Here is a 20,440-nt window from a genome sequence, read left to right on the forward strand (position 1 = left end):
AATCACTGCGAGACAGCTGCTGCTGCAGCCAGCCAGCTGCCCGCGCACATGCTGCCTCGCAGCACAGCCCCGCTCCTGCCGTGCATAACCAAGTGACTGTCTCTGGCTCGCTCGGGCTTCGTTAGGAGCCACACAGTATATTCATCTTTTATCCCAAGTACAGTTTACAGTACTTTTTTTTTTTTTCTGAAAAATAAGCAACGACTTGCTGCTCATGGAACTTAGCCTTTAAGTAGGTTGTATAAATATTGGAAGTCTGAAAGTCTGGATCCCAGTTCGAGCTCTGGGATTCAGGCAAGATCTGGAAGTTGTAGAGTGCTGGTGTCTCTGGAGATCCTTTTCTTCACATGACCTCAAACCTGGACTACGCCATCTTAGCTCATCTGTCCTGAGGCATGGCAATTTTTCTACATACTTTAAGTAAAATATAGGTTTAGAGCATGTGGAAAAATAGACCTTTTTAACAACGAGCTGGTTCATATACAGTATGAAGTTAGAACATGATAACCTCTCTAGAAGTCACTTAATCTGTTTCTCTGCCTCAAAACAAGATCAACTTGAATGTCTAAGTACAGAAAAAATGTTTGTTGTTCTCTGGGTAGCAGCACTAATGCTGAGAATTAAAGCTTTTAATGTTCTTTTATTATCTAAATGGATATTGTTGGCTTTTTCATGATGGATCAAAGCAAGTGCTTATAGGCAAAAGGCATGTTAAAAACCATACAAGGAAAATAAGATGAGTTTTCAGAGGAAGTGGATACCATCAAGAGTCTGGAACACAAACGGATTGAGCCCCAAGGGATGGTGGGAGGGTTATTATGTTATTTCAGACAATTAAAGAGAACCAATAGATGAACAAAATGATAACGTACCTATTTCTCTTTTTTATCAGGTACAAGCTTTTAAATTTTCAGTGATTTGCTATTATTTATCATTTTTTTGATTCTGAAACAGTTAGCCAGCCGGCCCTCCAAAGACTTGGCGTTCTCCCCTCTTCTCAAATTCCAGCTGGAATTCTAACTGGAAGCCTCATTCTTCTTCAACAAGGAGCACTCATGCAAATAAAACGCGTGCTTAACCTGAACCCGTGTAATTATTCAGCAGTCATGCTCCAAATTTGCTGTCTCTGTAGCGCTGCACAACAGCACTTTCAAATCCTACCAAAGGAGGAGAACACTGTATTTTTAATGAAGAAGATGATTTTGGCACCAGTGTTTGTTGTTTTTTTTAAATCCATTACTTCACAAGTACACTATGGTGGTTGTTGTTATAAAAATCCTAAAACGACATCATCTGAATGCTAAACAGAACTAATACCTAAGTAACAACGAGCAGCAATCTTTACTTCAGAATATGTCAACATTTTATGTTTGAACATAAAAATACATAGACTGAATTATTAGGTTGCAGGTTCTGTTTTCATTGGAAGGAAGGAGGCTCGAGAGTAATGTGTTATGTTAGAGAGTTATGGGTATTTTGTTTTTTAAAAATATTTGTCACTTCTCCCTTTGCCTCCCTCCCCGAGTACCCCAGCTATTGAATCTCTTCCACGTACTTAGGTTGGAGAGGATATGAACACTTGAGCCCCTTCTGTCTTTGGAGAAACTTATACAGAATGATTTAGGTGCTGTAAGGTAGAGCTTATATGCAGTAAGCCCAAGGAGAAATTCATTTGCTGTGTTCGGGGATATATTGTTCCTTTTAGTGCTGTTATGGGGAGACTGTTGGTATCAATTCTTTTAACTGGGAGTGGGAAAGAAAGGGAGGAGGTCTAAAAAAAGAGAAAGAATGAAAAAAGATAATTTCTCTTTGTTGGCTTTATGTTTACATTCTTAGAAGAATAGTTGGTTGGAATTAGAAACGATGTGAAACTTGATACATAACAGAATTCCTGGAAGTGAAATCATCTTGGCAAATACAGGAGCTTCATACCATAAGGATGGTTGTACTTTAAATGAGGCTGCACTTAAAAATGGGCTGGCCTGGGCCCAAAAGCAGATGGATAGAGTAAATGTCCAAGAAATTCCTGCTGAAATACCATTGCCTGAAGAACAAAATTTTGTGGTTATGTGAGATGGGGAGTGGAGGGGAAATGGAGGCTAGGGGGGAGGGAGCAGAAGCAGATAGTTTATTGATGCTGGTTATACAGCAGGATTTGTAGATTAATCCTTTTGCCAATGCTGCAGAGTGATGGGTAACCACATGATGTGCCATCTGCCACCTAACTGCTAAGTTAAATTTAGACTTTGCGGATATACATTTTTATTTTCTTATTTATCCCTTATAACAGTTGTTACAAGTGTTATTCAACTATCTAAATAAAAGAGAGGTAATAACTTTTGAAAGGAATGCTTATATTTTTAATGAGGTGTGTAGTACCTTCTAAATGCTTTATTTATAGTTCACTGTTTATTCCTTTTTTTAAATTACAGTAAATAATTTGTTTAAAACTCTGTGGTTTAATTTTACGCGCTATGAATCCACCTGCTTCATACACCCATAGTTGAGAAAGTAATAATCTTGACTGATTGTTTCTCTCTGTGTAACGAGCATTGTGTTAAATATGCTGGGAAAGTGTGAATACAGCATTTTGGGATGCAGTACTGTACCTAAAGTGAGGGAAGCAGCACTAGGGACAAGCACTCTGTTTAATCCAGGAATAAGGCATTAATTGTCAGGTTTTGTGTTTTTTATTTTGTCAAGTATGCTTCTTTGATGATGTGCCCTGCCATTTTATTGAGAAGGCAAGCTAGGCAATTTGGAAGGAAACCAAGTATTAGCACTGAGGACACAGTACATGCAGAAAGAGGATGATTTCAGGAAGGACATCTCTCCTGCGAGAGACTTTGGATGGAGTACGGATTCTTGACTTTAACTGCTATGCAGGAAGAGATTTGAGCACCTGGTCACCCCACTGGAGATGGACGTGTGTTTGTGTGATCACTGGGAGGGGAAACAGGGAGGAGAGTGGGATTGGAGGGCATGGGGAGGAACTTCCACCATCTCCACTCCCGGGACACCATAGCTTATTGCGTCCCTAGATCCAGCGAAGGGCTTGAGGGGGCATTTTAAGGGCCCTGAGGCTGGAGGGGTAGATGGAGATCATAAAAATCTTGTACTAAGAGGGCTAAGCCAGCAAAGAAGACAATCACAGTGAGTTGACAGTTGTGGAAAGAATGAGAAGACGACCTTTCAATTTTATGTAAAAAGGCACAGCGATGGGACGGAGCAGAAGCTGGAGGTGGTGGACCCTGGAGATGAACAGAAAGCCTACAGAACTGTGCAGCTTATTCAAAAAATCAGTGTTCCAATAAAGGTGAAGGGCAAGCAAGTAATGTTTCATACACGCTGCATATCTTCAGCCAAGCCCACAGCAGCAATAAAGGACAACGAGGGTTGTATGTTGCCCCGGGTCTCACCCCACGGCTGTGGTGGCAGCACGCCTCGCGTATGGGGTGTGCTGTGCCAGCCGGACAGTTCATGTGTGGCGTGCAAGATGGGGAAGGAGGGCGAGCTGTAATGCTCCAGCCTCTCTTATACCTTTCAGTTCCCAGTTGTGTTGCCCCTGATGCTTCTTTTGTTCCAGGGGTGGAGTAAAATCGTGAGATGACTGAAGCTCTATCTGTTAGCAGCAGTGAAACACTTTCTTCAAAGGTCTGCTCTGGAAAGTGGACACGCAAATAGCAATATTACATTTGATAGACAGGAGCTGTCTCCAGGAGTCTTCAAGCGTTTCCCCAAGTGAATCTGTTGTGTTGGTGCTGAAAAAAAACAGATGCTGACCAGAGGAATAGTTTGAAGATTTCTGTGCAAATACTTGAACTGTCTAAAGTAATATCATCAATATTAAATCTTGCACAATTACATAATTACTTTGTGCAAGGTTACTTTGTCATGTCTCAATTGTAAAGTCCGTTTTCCACTAAATTTGCATATTATATATATAAATTTTATTATTTTTAAACTTAGTTGTCATCTGCCAATTAGAGTTTACAAATGCTAACTCTTATTTAAAGTCCTAGGTAAATTTCATTATTTAATGTTTTTAAACAATGATGAAATGCCTTGGTATGCCTTGACTGTGACTCACAATGATGTGCTTTGTGTGGCAGTTCAGTTTAGATAATAAAGTATTTGTTGAAGTATGAATCTTTTGTATATGCAATGTTTGATTTCTCAGAGCTTTCCATTCTGTACTATAACTCCTGTATTCTCCTTCTTCGTTATTTGACCTGGACCAATGATATCTTTCAGTAGTCAAATGCATTCAATACAGATTGTCTTCAGACATGACATTCTTCATGTGATTATTTATATTAAATTTGCCATAGATGTTTCTGTTTCAAGGTGTGCTTATCCCTGCTTACATTTTGGATGATGTTCTTGAACACTATATTTGCCTGTTGTGTAGTATATGACATGTTATGGCTAGTTGCTCAAATATGTAAACATCCCTTTAAAGTAATGAAATAAATCTCGGTCCAGTAACATCTAATTAAATGTCAGGGAGGTGGGCTACATAAAATACAAACAGCCTCTGTTTCAAGCAGAACCTATGCCGCTGTTTTTTCAGGTGTTTTCATAACTGTTTTCACATTGAATCACACAGTAAAGCATCTATAACTTTGTTTCATAATTCCCTCCACTCTTTTCCCCCCTACCAAGTGATGTGTCATGCTCAGGAATAACTCAGAGCAGAAATATTTGCGACTTTACAAGGAGACGACCAGCTGTTATCCACTCAGATCACATTTTTCACGCTGCTGTCCTGTTCATTTCGGAGCTCTGATGGGAAACAAAGCCTTCCTTAAAGGCAAAAGTTGTGGAGACCTTATCCTCAGATAAGAGAGGTCTATGCTCTCGTTTGGTTGCGTAGCAGCTATTCTTGGCAAGGGCTGTGCATCAGCCTTCAGGCAAAGAACATCAGCAGGATGCAAATCTTGCAGGATTTTTGACTTTTTGATTTTTTTCCCAGATGTTGTGCTACTGGTTAAAACCCCTTCCAAGGACAGTAACCCAATTACTGCATACAAAGGTGGAGTATTCCAAATATCTCGCTTCTCTACATTGTAGTGTATATGACATAAACCATAAACAAAACATCGTGCAGTCATACTTTTATTTTTTGTCTTATTTCTACAGTGCTCTTGTAACGTATAGAGATTCGGGCATATTTACATGTACGCAAAGAGTTGACGAAAGTGTTTACATGAACTGCACGTAAACAGGAGGGAATAAATTGGATTTTTGTGTTTACCTCTTGCTTTGTTCCACTCCACAAAATTAGGCCTGGTCATCACAAGACTACATCTCTTTCTTAGACTTCATATCTTTAAATGTGAACAAATCACTGTTCATCTGCAGTTGAAGTTTACTGTCAAATTAGCTGATACTTAGAATCTGCTGCTCCATTTCTGCATGATGGCCTATCCTAGTTAATAAGTGCTGTTTGGCTCAGTAGATGTATGCACAGGTGTGTGCGTGCATGCTTCAACAGGTTTAAACTTGTTTTGCGTTAACTATGTTGGAAAAACTGTACCATTGTTCTGTGAATAGGATAAAATCTCAAGCAGATCGGCCTCTTCCTTTTAAGTGTGGCTGCTGGGCCAGGGGAAGGTGTGTTAGTGTGCTTGTTTTAAATGTCAGGATGTGGGTAAAAGATACTGAAAATTTTCCACGTTTGGCATTTTCTTCACCTCCTTCACCGCTGAGCCAGCCAGTCCCATCTTCTTGTGCTTAATAATAGTTGTTATTCTGAGGAGCTGTGTTTGGTGAGAAGTGCTATTGACTGGATTTGTGCATAGATTGCAGTGAGCCCTGGCAGTGCCAGTCACACCTCTAATCACTTGCCTTTTCAAATTTGAGGCCCAGGAAGTGCTGTATTACCATGATAAGCTGGCATCATGAAGGCACTCAATAGTCTTTCATTCAAGTCTGGATGCTCATGCATACGTATACACAGATCAGAAAGTCATCTTCTGCGTTCCATTTCTTTCTCTCTCTATTTTAGCCCATCATCCTACTTGATTATTCCTCTAAAATTTTTCATATCCTAGTTGAGCAATATAAAGGGTGTAAGAAGTAATATAGGAAACAGTGAAAAATTTGGTATACTTCTTGGGCTCCATTGTAGACACTGAAGTGCTTTATCATGCTGTTTTATGTGTTCCCTCGGGACTAGAGGCTCTTCTGGGTTCCTCAGAAAACGAGGTAAAGACTGAGAAATTGCTTTTCTTTAAGCATAGGAAACAGGCTGTTAGCAGCCTAGCAAAATTGCAGAAAGCAGGAGAGCAACAGAGGCCCCCAGCTTCATCAGTGTGATGGGTTGAGGCTGACAAGGGTTTCTGCTGGAGGTAGATGTGTGGTTGAAATGGATGAAAAAATGCTTTTAAAATAACCAAGCCACCAAGAAAAAAAGCACGAGCTTATAAAACGCAGAGGAAAGTGACAAATAGGGGAAATTTTGTATGTCTGTGATTCTTTACTTTCTATTGTATCCTGCAACCTATTTTCAGGGAAATCCTGTACATTTGTGGTAGGTAGTTTAGCTTGTGGATACACGTAAGTAGGCTATGTTTTTACTGCCTTTTACACTTTTTACACTGTCTGAAGCATCAGGTTCTGGTTCCTTCATCTTAACGATTCGTTACAGCTACTTTCAGGCTGTTTCTCTTTTCATTAATTTTGTTAATGGGCTTAAAGGTACACTGTTCCGACTGCGAACAGGTAGTACAGGAGAGATTTCAGATGGTTTAGACAAAAAATGGTTTCAGCTGACTTCTATACACAAAGAAAATGATACATGGCTTTGCCAGATTTTCCCCAACTGGAAGAATTTCATATAGTAATAATACAGATTAATTTCATAGTGGGTTGCTTTTTTGTTTGGTTGGTTTTGCTTAAAGCATTAAATAAAGGAAATGGGAGTCCTTGTATTTTGGATGTTTTAGTGTAGTCACGTTAACCGAAGTATTTGTGTTCCTACTGGCAGATAATCAAACTTTTATTGTCACATGCGTTGGGTCACTATATTGGGATCAGGGCAGTTCTGAAGCTCAATAATTTGACACCAAAAGATATTCCAAGTCAGAAATTAGGAAAGGAGCTTTGAGACTTCTCTGGAGTTCATAAGTGCATAACTGCATCTATGTATAAAAAGGAACTTGAAAGTTAAGAAATAGTTGCCAGTACATTTGTTTTGCTTTATAAACCTGATTTTGCCTCCCCCTTCCTTACTGTCCTTGCCATTTTCAGCTCTGCTGCTTTTCCAACAGATTTCTAAGGAAAGCGTATCAGCTTGTATTTCATTCATGAGTAAAAATTACAACTTGATTTAAGCTCTGTATGTGCTGGAAACGTTGCACAGCACAATCACATAACGTGTTACTTATGCTGAAGACTGTTTAGCCAGAGCTGGTTTTGTGTGTTAGTTTTTCATAAAAAATAATTTTAAAGAAGCAAATAGCCCAATCATCTACCCAGCATCCTTCAGATACAGGCATGCTGCAGTGCTCTTCTCTTCGTTTTGTTTGCCATCTCTTTTCAGAGCTCTCTGGTACTCGGAGGACTCTGGGCTGAGCACTGCTATTGACATTCTCTGTGTCCCTGCCAGTGAATTAAACACTGCAGAGCAAGGGAGGGAGCACAGAAATTTTGAGCACTCTACAAGTGTTTCCGCCTTCCAGAGCCTGAACAAGTAACAGTATGAGCACATCAGCCCATCCTGCATTTATTCCCAATCTGCCTGTACTTTTCAGTTGACTGCAAAATTAAAAATGTGATTTGGAGGAAGAGCAGGAGAATCATGCCCTTCCCCACCCCACCTCCCCCCATTGTGCCTTCTGGGTAGGAGGGAGGATGGGAACATGCGCATGTATCCCAGTTTCATTATCTGCCAAAATCAGTGAAGATTGTTCCCTGCAGGCATAATGCCGGTAGCTAGCATGGGTTGTCTTTTGAGCATGGTGCACATGAAACACCACTGCTCCCAGCCACGTCTGCCTGCAGTCCTCTATTAACCCTGGAGTGCTCCATTAACCGTGGCTTACCCCACCCTGTTAATGCTGATGATAGCTTATCTCCTCAATGGGGTAAGTGTTAACACTTGGTGCTAGTGACTCTCAACCCTTGGCACTGTAGTCATACACACCAGAGAGGCTCTCAGGTGCCTGGTAACATTTACCAGGTTGTGCAAGACCACAAAGAGCTGGTGGTGGTGGGAGGGAGCAGTTTGCATCCAATTTAGGCCTCCAGTTTAGCCTTGTAGCTGGATGGAAAACATGAAGGTTATTTTTAATTTATTTAGAAGATGGAGGGGGCCTTAATGCATTTATAACCCTTTACAGTTTCTGGAGAAATCCTCTTTTCCTTTGGAAAAGATGCAGGTACTGACACCTTGCCTGAGAGTTTTGTGAGAATTAGCCTTACGAGCAGGAGAAGCTCAGATGTTCTCTGCCGTGACAGGGAGCTGTACGTGGGTGGCAGTGGCGACTGATGGAGACAGCTAACAATGGGACACTGGAGGTGGCTGTTCTTGGAAGAAGTTTTAAAAAAAAAACCAAAACTTGGAAAAAGCAACTGCATGAGAATATCAGTTGCAGTATCTCTAGAAGTAAATCCAGTAGAATTGATTCCGTACGTTTTAAATGCTACAGCAGTTTTCCTTAAGTAGCTGCAAAAGGAGAAAGCAAGTTTCTTCTAAAAGATACGTATTACCAAGACACTTTGCTTTATGCTGAGGTGCTTGTTTAATGCTACTTTGGCATCCTTTCAATGAAATGATATGAGCAAATCCACTGATCCCAGCAAAAGGAAATTTCTCATCTTTTCACAAAATGTTCTGTTCTTTGGTGTGGAGACTGGGGAGGGTGCGGGGGAAAAGTCACCTGCTCAGTTGGCCTTCCCTGCTGCAGTTCCCTGAGAGAAAACTGCTACCTGCATTTTGAATTTGCAGACTAATATATCAGCACAAATAGTATGTCTGAACAGGGCATGGAATTTCGGGAGAGGATGTTTGCTTTGCCACTTGTGAAGTGGCAGAAGATCCTGAGGTTCTCAGAGAAGAGAGGAGGAGGTCTGAGGAAAGACAGAAATATCCCTAGTCTGCTAGCAGCCGTTTTGTTGGGGAAACAGATGTGTGGTTGAGTTGTGGTTTCTTTTGCATGCTTGTCTAGTAGTATAATTTAAGTGTCTCACCATTGGATGAATATGGTTTTAAAATGGAGAGCAGTCACATAGTGAAAGGAGTAATATCTGAATATTAATACATCAGACTTCCAGAGCTGTATAGTGAATATCAAGTTAAAAAAACATTTAAAAAAAAAAAAAAAGGCACCATAACGTCAGAAACATCCTGAGACACCTTGTTACTCTGATATTAGTGTAATTTCCTTTATTCGTATCCCCTGCTTCCAATAATACAGTGCTTTGTGGAGAGTTGCATAATTCCCCCATACTTGCACATTTGTGGCAATGAACATTAGAAACTGGTCCCTGGCGGTTACTTCAGCACCTCTGTGCCCAACTTGCAGCTCTGTTGGAAGGCTCTTGCAGTGGAAGTTTCTCTCATCGCTGACAGAGCTAATCTGGAAAACCTGGTGCTGCTGCAGGCTGGGGGTGGGAAGGAGTACAGGGCTTGGAATAGGTGATGGGCCTGCCACCCCTAATCACTATGATCAGCCCTCTGAAAGGGAAGCCATTCACAATACAGAACCTTCTTACAAGGAAAATGGATTCTAAAATGTCTGTGCCTGTAGTTAAAACTCTCCATCATTCATGTTAATGATTAGTCGTTTTGAGATCCCACTAAGCCAGGACCAATAAAGACTGGAGTGTTTATTCTGTATTGGGGAATTTTGTCACATCTTTGCATAACTTCTGCACATATATACATATCATAAAGGGCAGCAGATCATGTTAATGTTATTTTAAAAAAATAAATTTAATGGTTAGCTAATAGGATAAGTACTTGTTCAGAAGCAAGTCTGAAAAATCACTGAATGTGGAGACATCGTGCCAAGTGTCCTGAAAAGAGTGGATTCAGGATAGTAATTAGCTGCTGGTTGAGTAAGAATTGCAAGATCACAAAACAAATTACTGTTATTAGCAGAAGTATTTGTTCTCACATCGAGCTGTCATCCTGCTTCACTGTTGAACCTGATTGTGCCATGTGCAAGAAAAATGTCAGATGCTTTATTTATGTGGGCCTATGTGATTTACTTTTATATTTCTTTAAGGTAAGTGTCTCCTAAAATGACGCTGTTTTTTGTGACCTAGACACATTAAATCAAACCTACAAAAGCGTGAGAAACTATAAAACTAAAGTGCTTTTTTTCTGGCTTTGAAGAAGCCGAATGAATGAGTGCTGGACCTGGAACTAAAGGATCAGTAGGAGAATGTATGATCTAACGCATTTGTATCCAGTAACAGAGCTGACATACACCAGCTCGTTGCTGCAGTTCTACTGGTTAAAGTTCAGTAAATACCCTTTGATTTACACCTCTCCTCTGCTTTTAAAACAGGAGTTTAGAGAGTTGTAAATCATCATGGCTTAGAGATCTCTGACGTGAAATAGTTCCTTTGATTGCAGCTCAAAAATGATCTGCATATACAGCGTTTAATAACAAACAACTAATTGTGGGGTTATGTGCTGAATACCACAACAGTAACAACAAGAAGGTTGTTTGGTGCATAATTGGCACTTACTGTAGATACCTGTTAGTTGATAACTTTCTTGCACACTTGAGCAATGTCAAAGGTTTGTGGAACCTCACATCCTAAAAAAAAAAAAAAAAAACAAACATAGATGGTAGCAATCTATAAAGTCATTTGGTATATTGGTCTTCTGATAACACTTTTATATTGAATTGTGGTAAATTGGGTTATCCTTGAAACAGATGGTTGTAGTTGGAGGAAAGAATGACTGTAGAAGTGAGATAGCTTGGAAGAGAAGGAGAGAGGAGATCTACTTGTTTTAACTGGTCTCCTTTGTTTCAGTAGGTCAGCCTCATGCTGTAATATGATAGTTGACCCGTTGCCAAGGTAAGATGAAAGAGCTCTTAGCCTTAAAGGCATCAGAAACATGAAGTCATTTTGGTGAATAGTGTAATTCAAGTACCACAAACACCGTGGAGAAACTGTCTTTCGTTAGCTTAAAGGTCCACAAACAGTGCATGTTTAAAAACACTTGCAGAACACTTTTTATTTAGAGGGGAGCCCAAAATGCATTACTCATTGTTGAAGAAATACTAAAGGAAGAATTCTGTCATGGACTAAATACCTGATGTTTTAAATATAAGAACTCTTCAAAGTCAATGATGTATGCATTTTCAGTGAAACGTAGATAATTCTTAATCCCAGTCAATTTTTCATAATAAATCTTTTGGATACCAAAATGTATTGTATATGCACATACTTCAGAATCACTTTTCAGTTCCAGCCTTTCCAGAGTCTGATATTATCAGTGATTCTGTTTCTTACTTTTTCTTGGTGTTTCTTTTGTTTGTTTGTTTGTTTGTTTTGTTTTAATCCTTATCTGTTCTAAAATTTCTGAGGTAAGCATTGACAAGAAAGTGGTTAAACTTAATAGTTTTATCACTGACAAGGTCTAATATATTTCCTTTCTCTGGCAAATGACTATTCAATCGTTCTGAGGTGAATGTGGTTTTTTCCTTTTGCAATGGATGCATGCTGTTGGAAGAGAATAGCTGTTACACGTGCGCACAGAGTAAATCGTAGTCTTCTTGGAGCTGTGAATCACTTAGCTGTAAAGTCATTATTAACGTGCTGTTTGAGTGCATATACAACTGCAAATCTGTGCAAAAAATAGATGGTAATAGCTTAAAATCATGATGTGGGCTGTCTCACTTATGCAAAGATTGCCACTCTTTTCAAACAGGAAGAAAAGAAAAATAACTGTGCAGTTATTGTTGCTGGGCAGAGAAGGCTTTTATCTAGCCCCAGTATTTTTCTGCCTGTGGTATGGGGAGATGAGGGTATTTGTAACAAGCTCTCCTTCAAAGGAGTAGCTAAAGAGACAAGGAGATAAATTCCCAGAATTTCTCTCTGGTTTTCTGCTATGCCACGTGCTTGTAACTTCTCTGAGTATTGCGGTAGAACCCAGGAAAGGAAATCATGGGTAGAGAAGAAAGTGTAATGGATAATAATATTGAGCCTGTTGTGATTAAACAAAAAATTACTTGTCTGTACTGGCGGCTACTGGCAGTATTTCTTTACCGTGTCATTTAGTGTGTGTACCCATCCTGTGGTGTGCAGTACTTTTATCCCATGATCAGCTCTCTAGATTGCTACATACCATTTGAGCCTATGGATGAATCATAAACAGAGATACTTCGCTTCCTCTACCAAACAGTATAGCCTTTTAGCCAGAAAGCCAGTTGACCAAATGAGCAAGGTCTTTTTACTTCCTTCTTACTCACGAGCTGGACAAGCTGTTCTGAGTGGTGGTGGTTCCCGTGTCTGCTGCATGACTTTGCTCAGCTTTGAACTTTCTGAAAAATAGATTGCGTTTTCAATAAAACTGAATGCCTCTGTATCTCTGGAGGCGCACATGTTGAACAGGAGAGAGGCAGAGAACTACAGCATTTTCTCTCTGTAAGCAATGGCCCGGAGCACTGTGTGAGCACTTCTCTGCAGCAGTGCAGATACCTGAACGCATTCTCTGCTCCGGCTGGCTGTCCTGTCCTGCAAAATCGTGCCCACCTGGGAGATCAAACCCAGAGTCTCTGTTGATGGGAGAGCTGCTGCAGAGTTGAACTGAACCAAGCAGAGAGGGTCAAGAATACCTTGGAGTGTTTTTTCTAGCCCTCTGCTGTTGGTTTAGGACAGCACAGATCTTCCAGAGGTCCTGTACCTTGTCTCCTAGACCCGTTTGAACGCCTGTGATGTCCAAGAAGATTTCAGATGCCTCTAGCTGCCTAAGTTTAGCCAAGTGAAGTAGGTCTTCCAGGCTAAACCTATCGGGAAAGAGGGTACAACTGGCACAGTCCTAAGCACAGCTCAGTCCACTACAACAGTTTGTAACAATAATACATGTTGGCAAACCTGGCCCTTGACAGCTTCACGCTGTGAGCAGTGCAGTGTTACCTTTAGAACAGAGATACGCAGGGGAAGGGCAATGCAAGAGGACTTAATAAATAAATAAATCATTGCCTTCAATATTTTTTCCTCATGCAACGTGGTCATCTTACAAATTAATTGGTTTCATGAAATAATGAAGAACAACGCTTGAGGGTTGATCATACTGTGGAAGTAAAACCAAACCTCAGAACTTAGATTGACCACTTCTCTCTGCATTTACTTCTCACTACCCATGACTGCATTCAAAGGCCAAGCTGATCTTAGCTACTCCAGTGCCTTTTTCCAGAAGGTGAAGGTTCATGGCTCCAGCCTGCCTTCTGCAGGTGAGAGTCATTCAGCCTTGCCCAACTGGGTGTCCCAGCTCAGGACAGTTTGTCACTCGGGTTTCTGTGTGGGATCAGCTTAGTAATGGTAGTAGTGGTGGCCCAACAGCATGAGTATTCTCCGGCTGGTCCAGTCCTTCAAGTTCAAAAATCAGGAGTTTGATTCTCCCTTAGATTGTTTCACAGAATGACAGAATGGTTTGGGTTGGAAGGGACCTTAAAGATCATCTAATTCCAACCCCTCTGCCATAAGGGTTGGCTGATTAACTTAGTTTATTGCATAATACTGCTTTTAACAGTTATCTTCTATTTTCTGTCTGACATGCATTCCTTAATTGTTTAATTACTTCATCACAGTATTTGGCATGTACTGTTTCTTAGTCACAAAGTAGTGTTATGGATTGAGTTCATTCATGAGCTGTGTAACTTTGAATGATTCCCACTTGTCATTTCGTCATTATGTGATGTCCTTTCTGCAGGTGATGCATTGTCCTGCAGATCTCTGTCAGTTGTAATTAATTAACCACTAACATGAGTTAGCTCCTCTCCCAGGTACGGAGTGGAATTACACCTGCCTGCGTGTTACATCCCTGTGTAGATATTCAAGCTTGCTAAGCTTGTCTTTGATTTAACAACACTGCTATAAACGTGCATTAAAGGCTACTGCTTCTTTGGTTGACAAGATAAGCTAAATTTAGCGTATTTTCTCATGGATATTATTGAGTAATTTTGCAAGTACTTTGTACAGTTAAACAAACAGGAACAGAATTACTAGAGAACCCTGAGCAAGAGATTAAGAAAACTTAAGTGGAAAACTCCACACTATTAGAAATCCTGCTCTTACTTTAACACAGCACTAGATTCCTGGAGATAACTGGTCCGAATCAATATGTACATTTAGCAGCAGGAAATTTATATATGAACAATAACACTCTGGAGTCAGCTGCTTCCTGGAACACTTTCTGGTTCGTAACACAATCAGTGATTTTTATTCTTGGTACTGTTTTCACCTTCAAATGCTTCCTGCTTGAGATGATGATAACAATGAATGTAATTCTTGATACTACAGTAAATAAAACATAAAGTAATATCCTGAAAACACAGTATCCTTTTAAAAACTAAATAAAATAAAGGTAATACCTTGAGTGTAAAGTGGATATTGATAGATTGGAAGAAACTAAAGACTGTCTGTCTTGGAGAACAAAAAAAATTATCTTCAACATGAATGGTGCAGGAGAAATCCAGAAGCAATTACTTTGCCCCAGTAATCCCCAATGCACATATTTGACAAAAATCTAATGGTCTACACAGGTGGTATCTTTTGCTTAGATATGCTGAAATGTATGAGTGTATGTGTGCAGAATCTCAGCTTAGCTTTTTTTTTAACCACATCCAGCGTTTTTCCAGGTGTTATATTAGATTGCACAAAAAGCGGTTATGTATTTCAGTGGAGCTGGTAATTTAGATGTACAGCTGTCTCTCCCCATAGTAGTAAATACAAGCTACTCCTAATTCTAAATCTCCTTGAACCACATGCGATTCTTTCTTTCCCTCTCTTTTAGTGGGCAGTTTGCTGTAGTGAAAAAATGCCGTGAGAAGAACACTGGTCAGCAGTTTGCAGCAAAATTCATCAAGAAACGGAGGACAAAATCCAGCCGGCGTGGAGTGAGCCGGGAAGATATTGAGCGAGAAGTCAACATACTAAAAGAAATTCGGCATCCTAATGTGATCACGCTGCATGATGTTTATGAGAACAAAACAGATGTGATTCTTATTCTGGAACTGTAAGTAGCTCTAGAGACCTGGGAAGGAATAACGTTTTTTTTTTCTTGTTGTTGTCGTGTTAAGGAAATAGATCCTTTCTGTAAGAATTGCCATTATTTAGTGGGTATACCTTACCACCCCAAAGATCACTGATAGTAGCCTGAGAATTGTTATTATTTGGGGCTGGGAGGGGCCAGAGTTGCAGCTTCTTGATTTATAGATGCTATTTTTCAGTCTAAATGGCACTACAAAGGTTAAATAGCAATACAGTATATTCAGGATTTTTTCTGCTTGTTATTTTAATTGTCATTGATGTTCTGAATCCAGAAGAACAGCCTAGAGCTGAACAGATTTGAAAATAAGAGCAGAGGGAAATATAGATTCTAGATAGAGGTTAGTTTAGCAAATTTAGTGGTGTTTGGTGGTGGTGTAAGACAGCATCACTGAATGCTTTTTTCTCTTTTTTGCCCACATAACAGAGAACAGTATTTTCCCAGTTCTCTCCTGTTGCAACGTAAACTGAACTCTCATATCCGTATTTTAGTTCCCTTTTTTCCTCCAAAGTTATTGCTAATGAATTGAGATAAATATGTCAGCAGAGAACAGTTCTGCATTGCTTCAAGTCTGGCTTCAAGTTCCTCAAAGATTGCTAGTTCAGTCATTAAGCATTACTCACCTTTTTCAGCTTGACAGTGTCCAGTAGCAGCACATGCAAGTTTTTACCTTGTTTCGATGCCTGACACAGTCTGTATTGTGGTCACATTTGTTTGGTATCAGCTAAACGTATTTCAGCAAATGCATCTGATTTGGTACAAGAATCTTGCGCAGCACTTCTCTTTTCCTTGGCTGTTCATGTGATTTTCTTGTAGGTTATGCCTTCCTGTTTACTAACTTTCATAAATTATGTTTCCACTTACTTTATAAGGATACTTTAGGGTAAGTATTGAGTAACATGTAGATTTACAGTATAGATATAAGAAAGGAACTGGGTATTACCTTAAGGAGTTTCATCTTTGCTACAATATATACACGCATAATACATTAAAACACATTTTTACACATCTTTAGTCCCACATGTGATTGCTTACTGTAATGCTTTAGTAGTCTGGGTGTGTGGTTTGTTTATTTGTTTTTTTTTAGTTTCAGAAATACACATTTGCATTAGTTTGATTTTGTGTGGATAAGTATTTCTTAAAAAGATGAATAGTATAAAGTAAAACCTCTTCGTAATTCATGTCAGATCTACTGCTTCTGATTTTTGTTCAAAACTCTTTGAGTGTGTCATGAATATACCACAAAATTAGTTTGATTCTTCTGCTCCCCATTTATATTTGCTCTCATATTCTTCCTACTCATAACCTGTTATTACAGTGCTGCTACTGCAGTGCTTTCTTTCTGCTCTGTAATCTAATCTGTCCACATGAAATCAAGAGAGTGACTGGACTTAAGAGCTCTGAAGAAAATTCAGTAACTGCAAACAGTGGTAGGATGAATGGAACTGTTCCTGTCTCCCTCTTCTTTTCATGCAATAGGAGCTCCATTGGCAGCAAGATTGCTGTGTGTGTCTGTGTACACCCATTGACTTTTATTGAATGGAAGCAGATTTTGCATCCAACGTGTGTTAATATTTCATAAAATTGATAGTGTGAAGCACAACAGACTATTTGTATAGCAGTTTAGCTAATCATTTTGCCAAGTTAATAATCCCAATATAGTGTCAAAGATGGTTTTTTCCACTTTTCAAAACTGCCACATGAATCTTTTAAGTTGAAGTGCTACTTTGGTATCACAAAGGTAACATCTTTAATTAAAGGGTCAGAGAGGAAAAGATGACATGTTAGCGATCCCTTTATAAACTGAATATACTAATTGCTGTAAAGACCATTTTTAATTATTCTCAAAATCACTATGATATTATGTAAAGCTATTTAAAAGGCAAAAGGATTGTCATTTTAATCATATGTTCAGATACTTAAGTATGTAATCATTTTTTTCTAATGTTCTAATATTCACATTTTGCCCAGGGACCTACTCCCCTTACCTTCTTAGTTCTTACAGAACATTTTTAAACAAAGCAAAAATCAAACTGAAATCTCATTAAATAACCCATTTTGCTTTCCTCAGAATCCCTCCCAAGTGAAAATTTTCCCTATTGAATAGAATATAGTTTGAGTAAGTATTTTCTTCTATAAGTAAATTCATTTGAAAAAAGCATATTTTTTTTCCTGGAGCGTATATTAATGTATGACTTTAAGAAGAGAGAGCATACCACAAATAAACAGGATTTCACGTGACTTACTTTTCTAGATAAGGAGTGAAACTAAAATTGTGTTCCAGCTACGAAAAGCTCATAACAAAATGAAAATCCAGAAGAAGCACTGGTTTGTTATTAATAAGCAAGTGTAATAACATGAGCAGTGATGAGGAAAAAAGTCTCTGGTTTCTCTGCTACATAGAACCTGCAGTCCACAGAAGGCATGCTACCGCAGCTGTCCTTTTAGTGCCTGTCAATTGATGTTAACACACAAGTCTCAGGATGGTGTGTCTGCTGCCTGTTCACTATTGATTTTTGTCTCCCAATTCAGCAAAAGGTTTGCAGGGTTGTGTGTAGCCTTTTAAGCGTTTTTCAGCATTATTCATCAGCTGTTTCTAAGGAGTAACTGGCTGTAGAAGTTTTCACTGCATTCCCTCACTGCAAATATTACATCAGCCAACAAAGTATTTGTTAGCAATTTGAGTGCAGAAATATGTGGGCCATCATTAATTATTGCAGTGGAAATGTCCTTGCAACACTGAGTGCAAAACAAAATATCAGAAGCTTAATCCATGCTGATGTTTGGAGCTTTTTCTCTTAAGTACCTTGTGTCAGGAAACTGACCTGTAAAAATTTGTGGGATATTTAATTTCTGAAACTTTAAATCAAATGCTTCCTTAAAGGAGTCAGCAATCATACACAAATATGAAAGGTGCTTGAAGACCCTTACTATATTTCTGTCTCTTGGTAAATTTAGAGGAAGCAGGTATGTTTTCACATTTCTAGACTGATATACTGGCAAGTGTGCTCTTGATTTGGAAGTAACCTTCAAAATTCATACTCTCCGGGCTCTTCTGTCATGTTGCAAGGAATGCTTGTGCATGTTATGTATGAACTGGAAAACACTGTCTCTTCCTCATTTAACTTAAAATTGTAATAGCTATCTGCTTTTTTTTTACTACACAAAAAATTGAATTTGTCCAACTTTAATCATACTTATTTCTATCCAGCTACATCACTCGACCAACTAGTCTCTTTTGTATTTTTGTATTTTAGCAGTACTATGCTATTTTCCAGTAAGCTCCACTGAAGCCATCTTCTTAGCAGATTTCGCAGACTGTAGAAACCACAGACCTCTGTTGCACAGTAATAATTATTTTCTTTCCTCAATCACATTTTGCACCTACGTGGTTCCCTTTTCACTGGCCTGCTGGTAACCTTTAATGGATAATCTCTGTCTTCTATTTTGTTTTTCCTTCCACTTTACTATGATTTCATTTAGACAACAGATCTACAAAATACACTCACTATGTTGTACTTCATAGAGGTTTCTGGCTGCAGCTGCAGGGAATAAGTACCTTTATCCTAAATCCTGTATGGCAGTTGTTGAAAAATAATGGTGAAAAATAATGCAGATGGCCTCACCCTTCAAAGCAGCTTGATAGCAATAGCTGATTCTTTTCACTGGAAAGCTGTGGGTAGAATTTTCTGTTAATGCTTTTATCTGCCAAAGAAGTGTCTTCATATCTGAATTAGAAATCTTAATTTAAGGCAGCATGAACTCTTGCAGCAGATTTTGGAACGATGAATTTCTGTTTTTAAAATTTGGAAAAAGAGAATAATGCTGTGAAAGTCTCGTTTCAGAAAGAAGGGAATCATATTAACTTGAAAGTGACTGAACATTAAGTATTCAGGCTCATGGTTTTCTAAAGTTAGTTTTGTATACTTACGTTAGAATTTAGTCCTCCATATCCCAGGTCTCAGAGAGAGCTGCCACCTTCTTGGCACCTCCATAATATTAACCAACGCATAAGAGAGCAAGGAGGAGAGGGTGGTAGATCCATATGTAGAATTGTAATGATGTCTTGAGTTGCTCGTTGAAGAATAAATAAGAACAAATAACAACAAGCTCTGTAAATTCCTCTTCTATCTTGTTGGTAAGTTAACTTACTATATTTAGAAGTCAATAGCTTGACTTCTTGTGAGACTTGATGCCAGCATGGAGCTTCTTTGTGTTTTGACCAAAATCTCTGAAATTTTTGTTAATTTTACCTGTAACTTGTCACAAAGTTGTTCTTGACTGGACTGGCCTTGTACTAGCTTTTCAGAGGAGGAGTCTTTGGTGTTTACCGGGAATAGCAGCAGGTAAGCAAGCTCAGCAGCACAGGTTTCTAGATATTGTGCCACCTTTTGACTTCAAAATCCTGAATTACAGGCCCTCAAGTAGATCCACAATGTATGTTTAGAAACCTAGGAGTAAAGGCTTCACGGAGCTACAAGGAAAGAAGCTGAAGTAAATACAACTCTTAACACATTGAACACATCTCACAGGGAGTGCAGTTGGCTCCTGGGCTCTGCATCCAATGACCCGAGCACATGGTAATCTTGCCCACTACATTAATGTGTTGTGTATGAAATTTGGATGTCGTGGGCAGGGTGAAAATACTAACGCACTCAGCGGGGCCAGGATGTTGGTAACCGTGCATGGTAACCAGACTGGTGCTTATGGAGTTCAGGTGACTAAAACCAAAGTACCAGCTGTGTTTGGGTGCAGAAGGACACACAGGAGTTTTTGGGTCTCCCTCTTAGTAGAAGTTAACTGTTTAACTACTCATCTGCGTTTTGGTGCTTGTGTTCTTCTGACTAGCCATTCTGAGGCCAAAGCTTCTTGTTCAATATACCGGAAGAATTCAGGCACGCAAGAGAGGATTTCACAACTGTTGGTCTTTCCAGTATGGGCTGGACAAATGAAAATGAGGAGGAGGAGTGATGCAGTAACATGCCTTGTTTTTTCCGTTAGCTAGGTATAGAAAAACTAGGTATGATGTTGTCAAGTGTGTAGGATTAAATAAATAAATAAATAATGCAGCCCTGCATTGCTCTTTAAAAATATTTGGTACACTTTTTACTTCAGAGGAGTGTCTTGGCAACTGCATGGTTCTTATAAGCTGTTAAATTAAGTGGATAAAACCTTAAGTGGGAGTGTGAGAAAAATCTCAAG

At 39.3% G+C, this 20,440-nt stretch overlaps 1 protein-coding gene across 6 annotated transcripts in view; it reads left to right on the forward strand.

Moving 5' to 3' along the window:
* The window catches only part of DAPK1 (death associated protein kinase 1), an 89,644-nt gene that overhangs the window by 22,306 nt on the left and 46,898 nt on the right, over positions 1-20,440 (forward strand). For all 6 annotated transcript variants that reach the window (XM_035565241.2, XM_050716220.1, XM_050716221.1 and 3 more), the window contains one exon: positions 14,984-15,205. In XM_035565241.2, coding sequence (XP_035421134.2) covers positions 14,984-15,205 — 222 coding nt within the window. The remainder of the gene's footprint in view (positions 1-14,983; positions 15,206-20,440) is intronic.

This window comes from Cygnus atratus, chromosome Z (genome assembly GCF_013377495.2).
Source record: "Cygnus atratus isolate AKBS03 ecotype Queensland, Australia chromosome Z, CAtr_DNAZoo_HiC_assembly, whole genome shotgun sequence".
Lineage (NCBI taxonomy): Eukaryota > Metazoa > Chordata > Aves > Anseriformes > Anatidae > Cygnus > Cygnus atratus.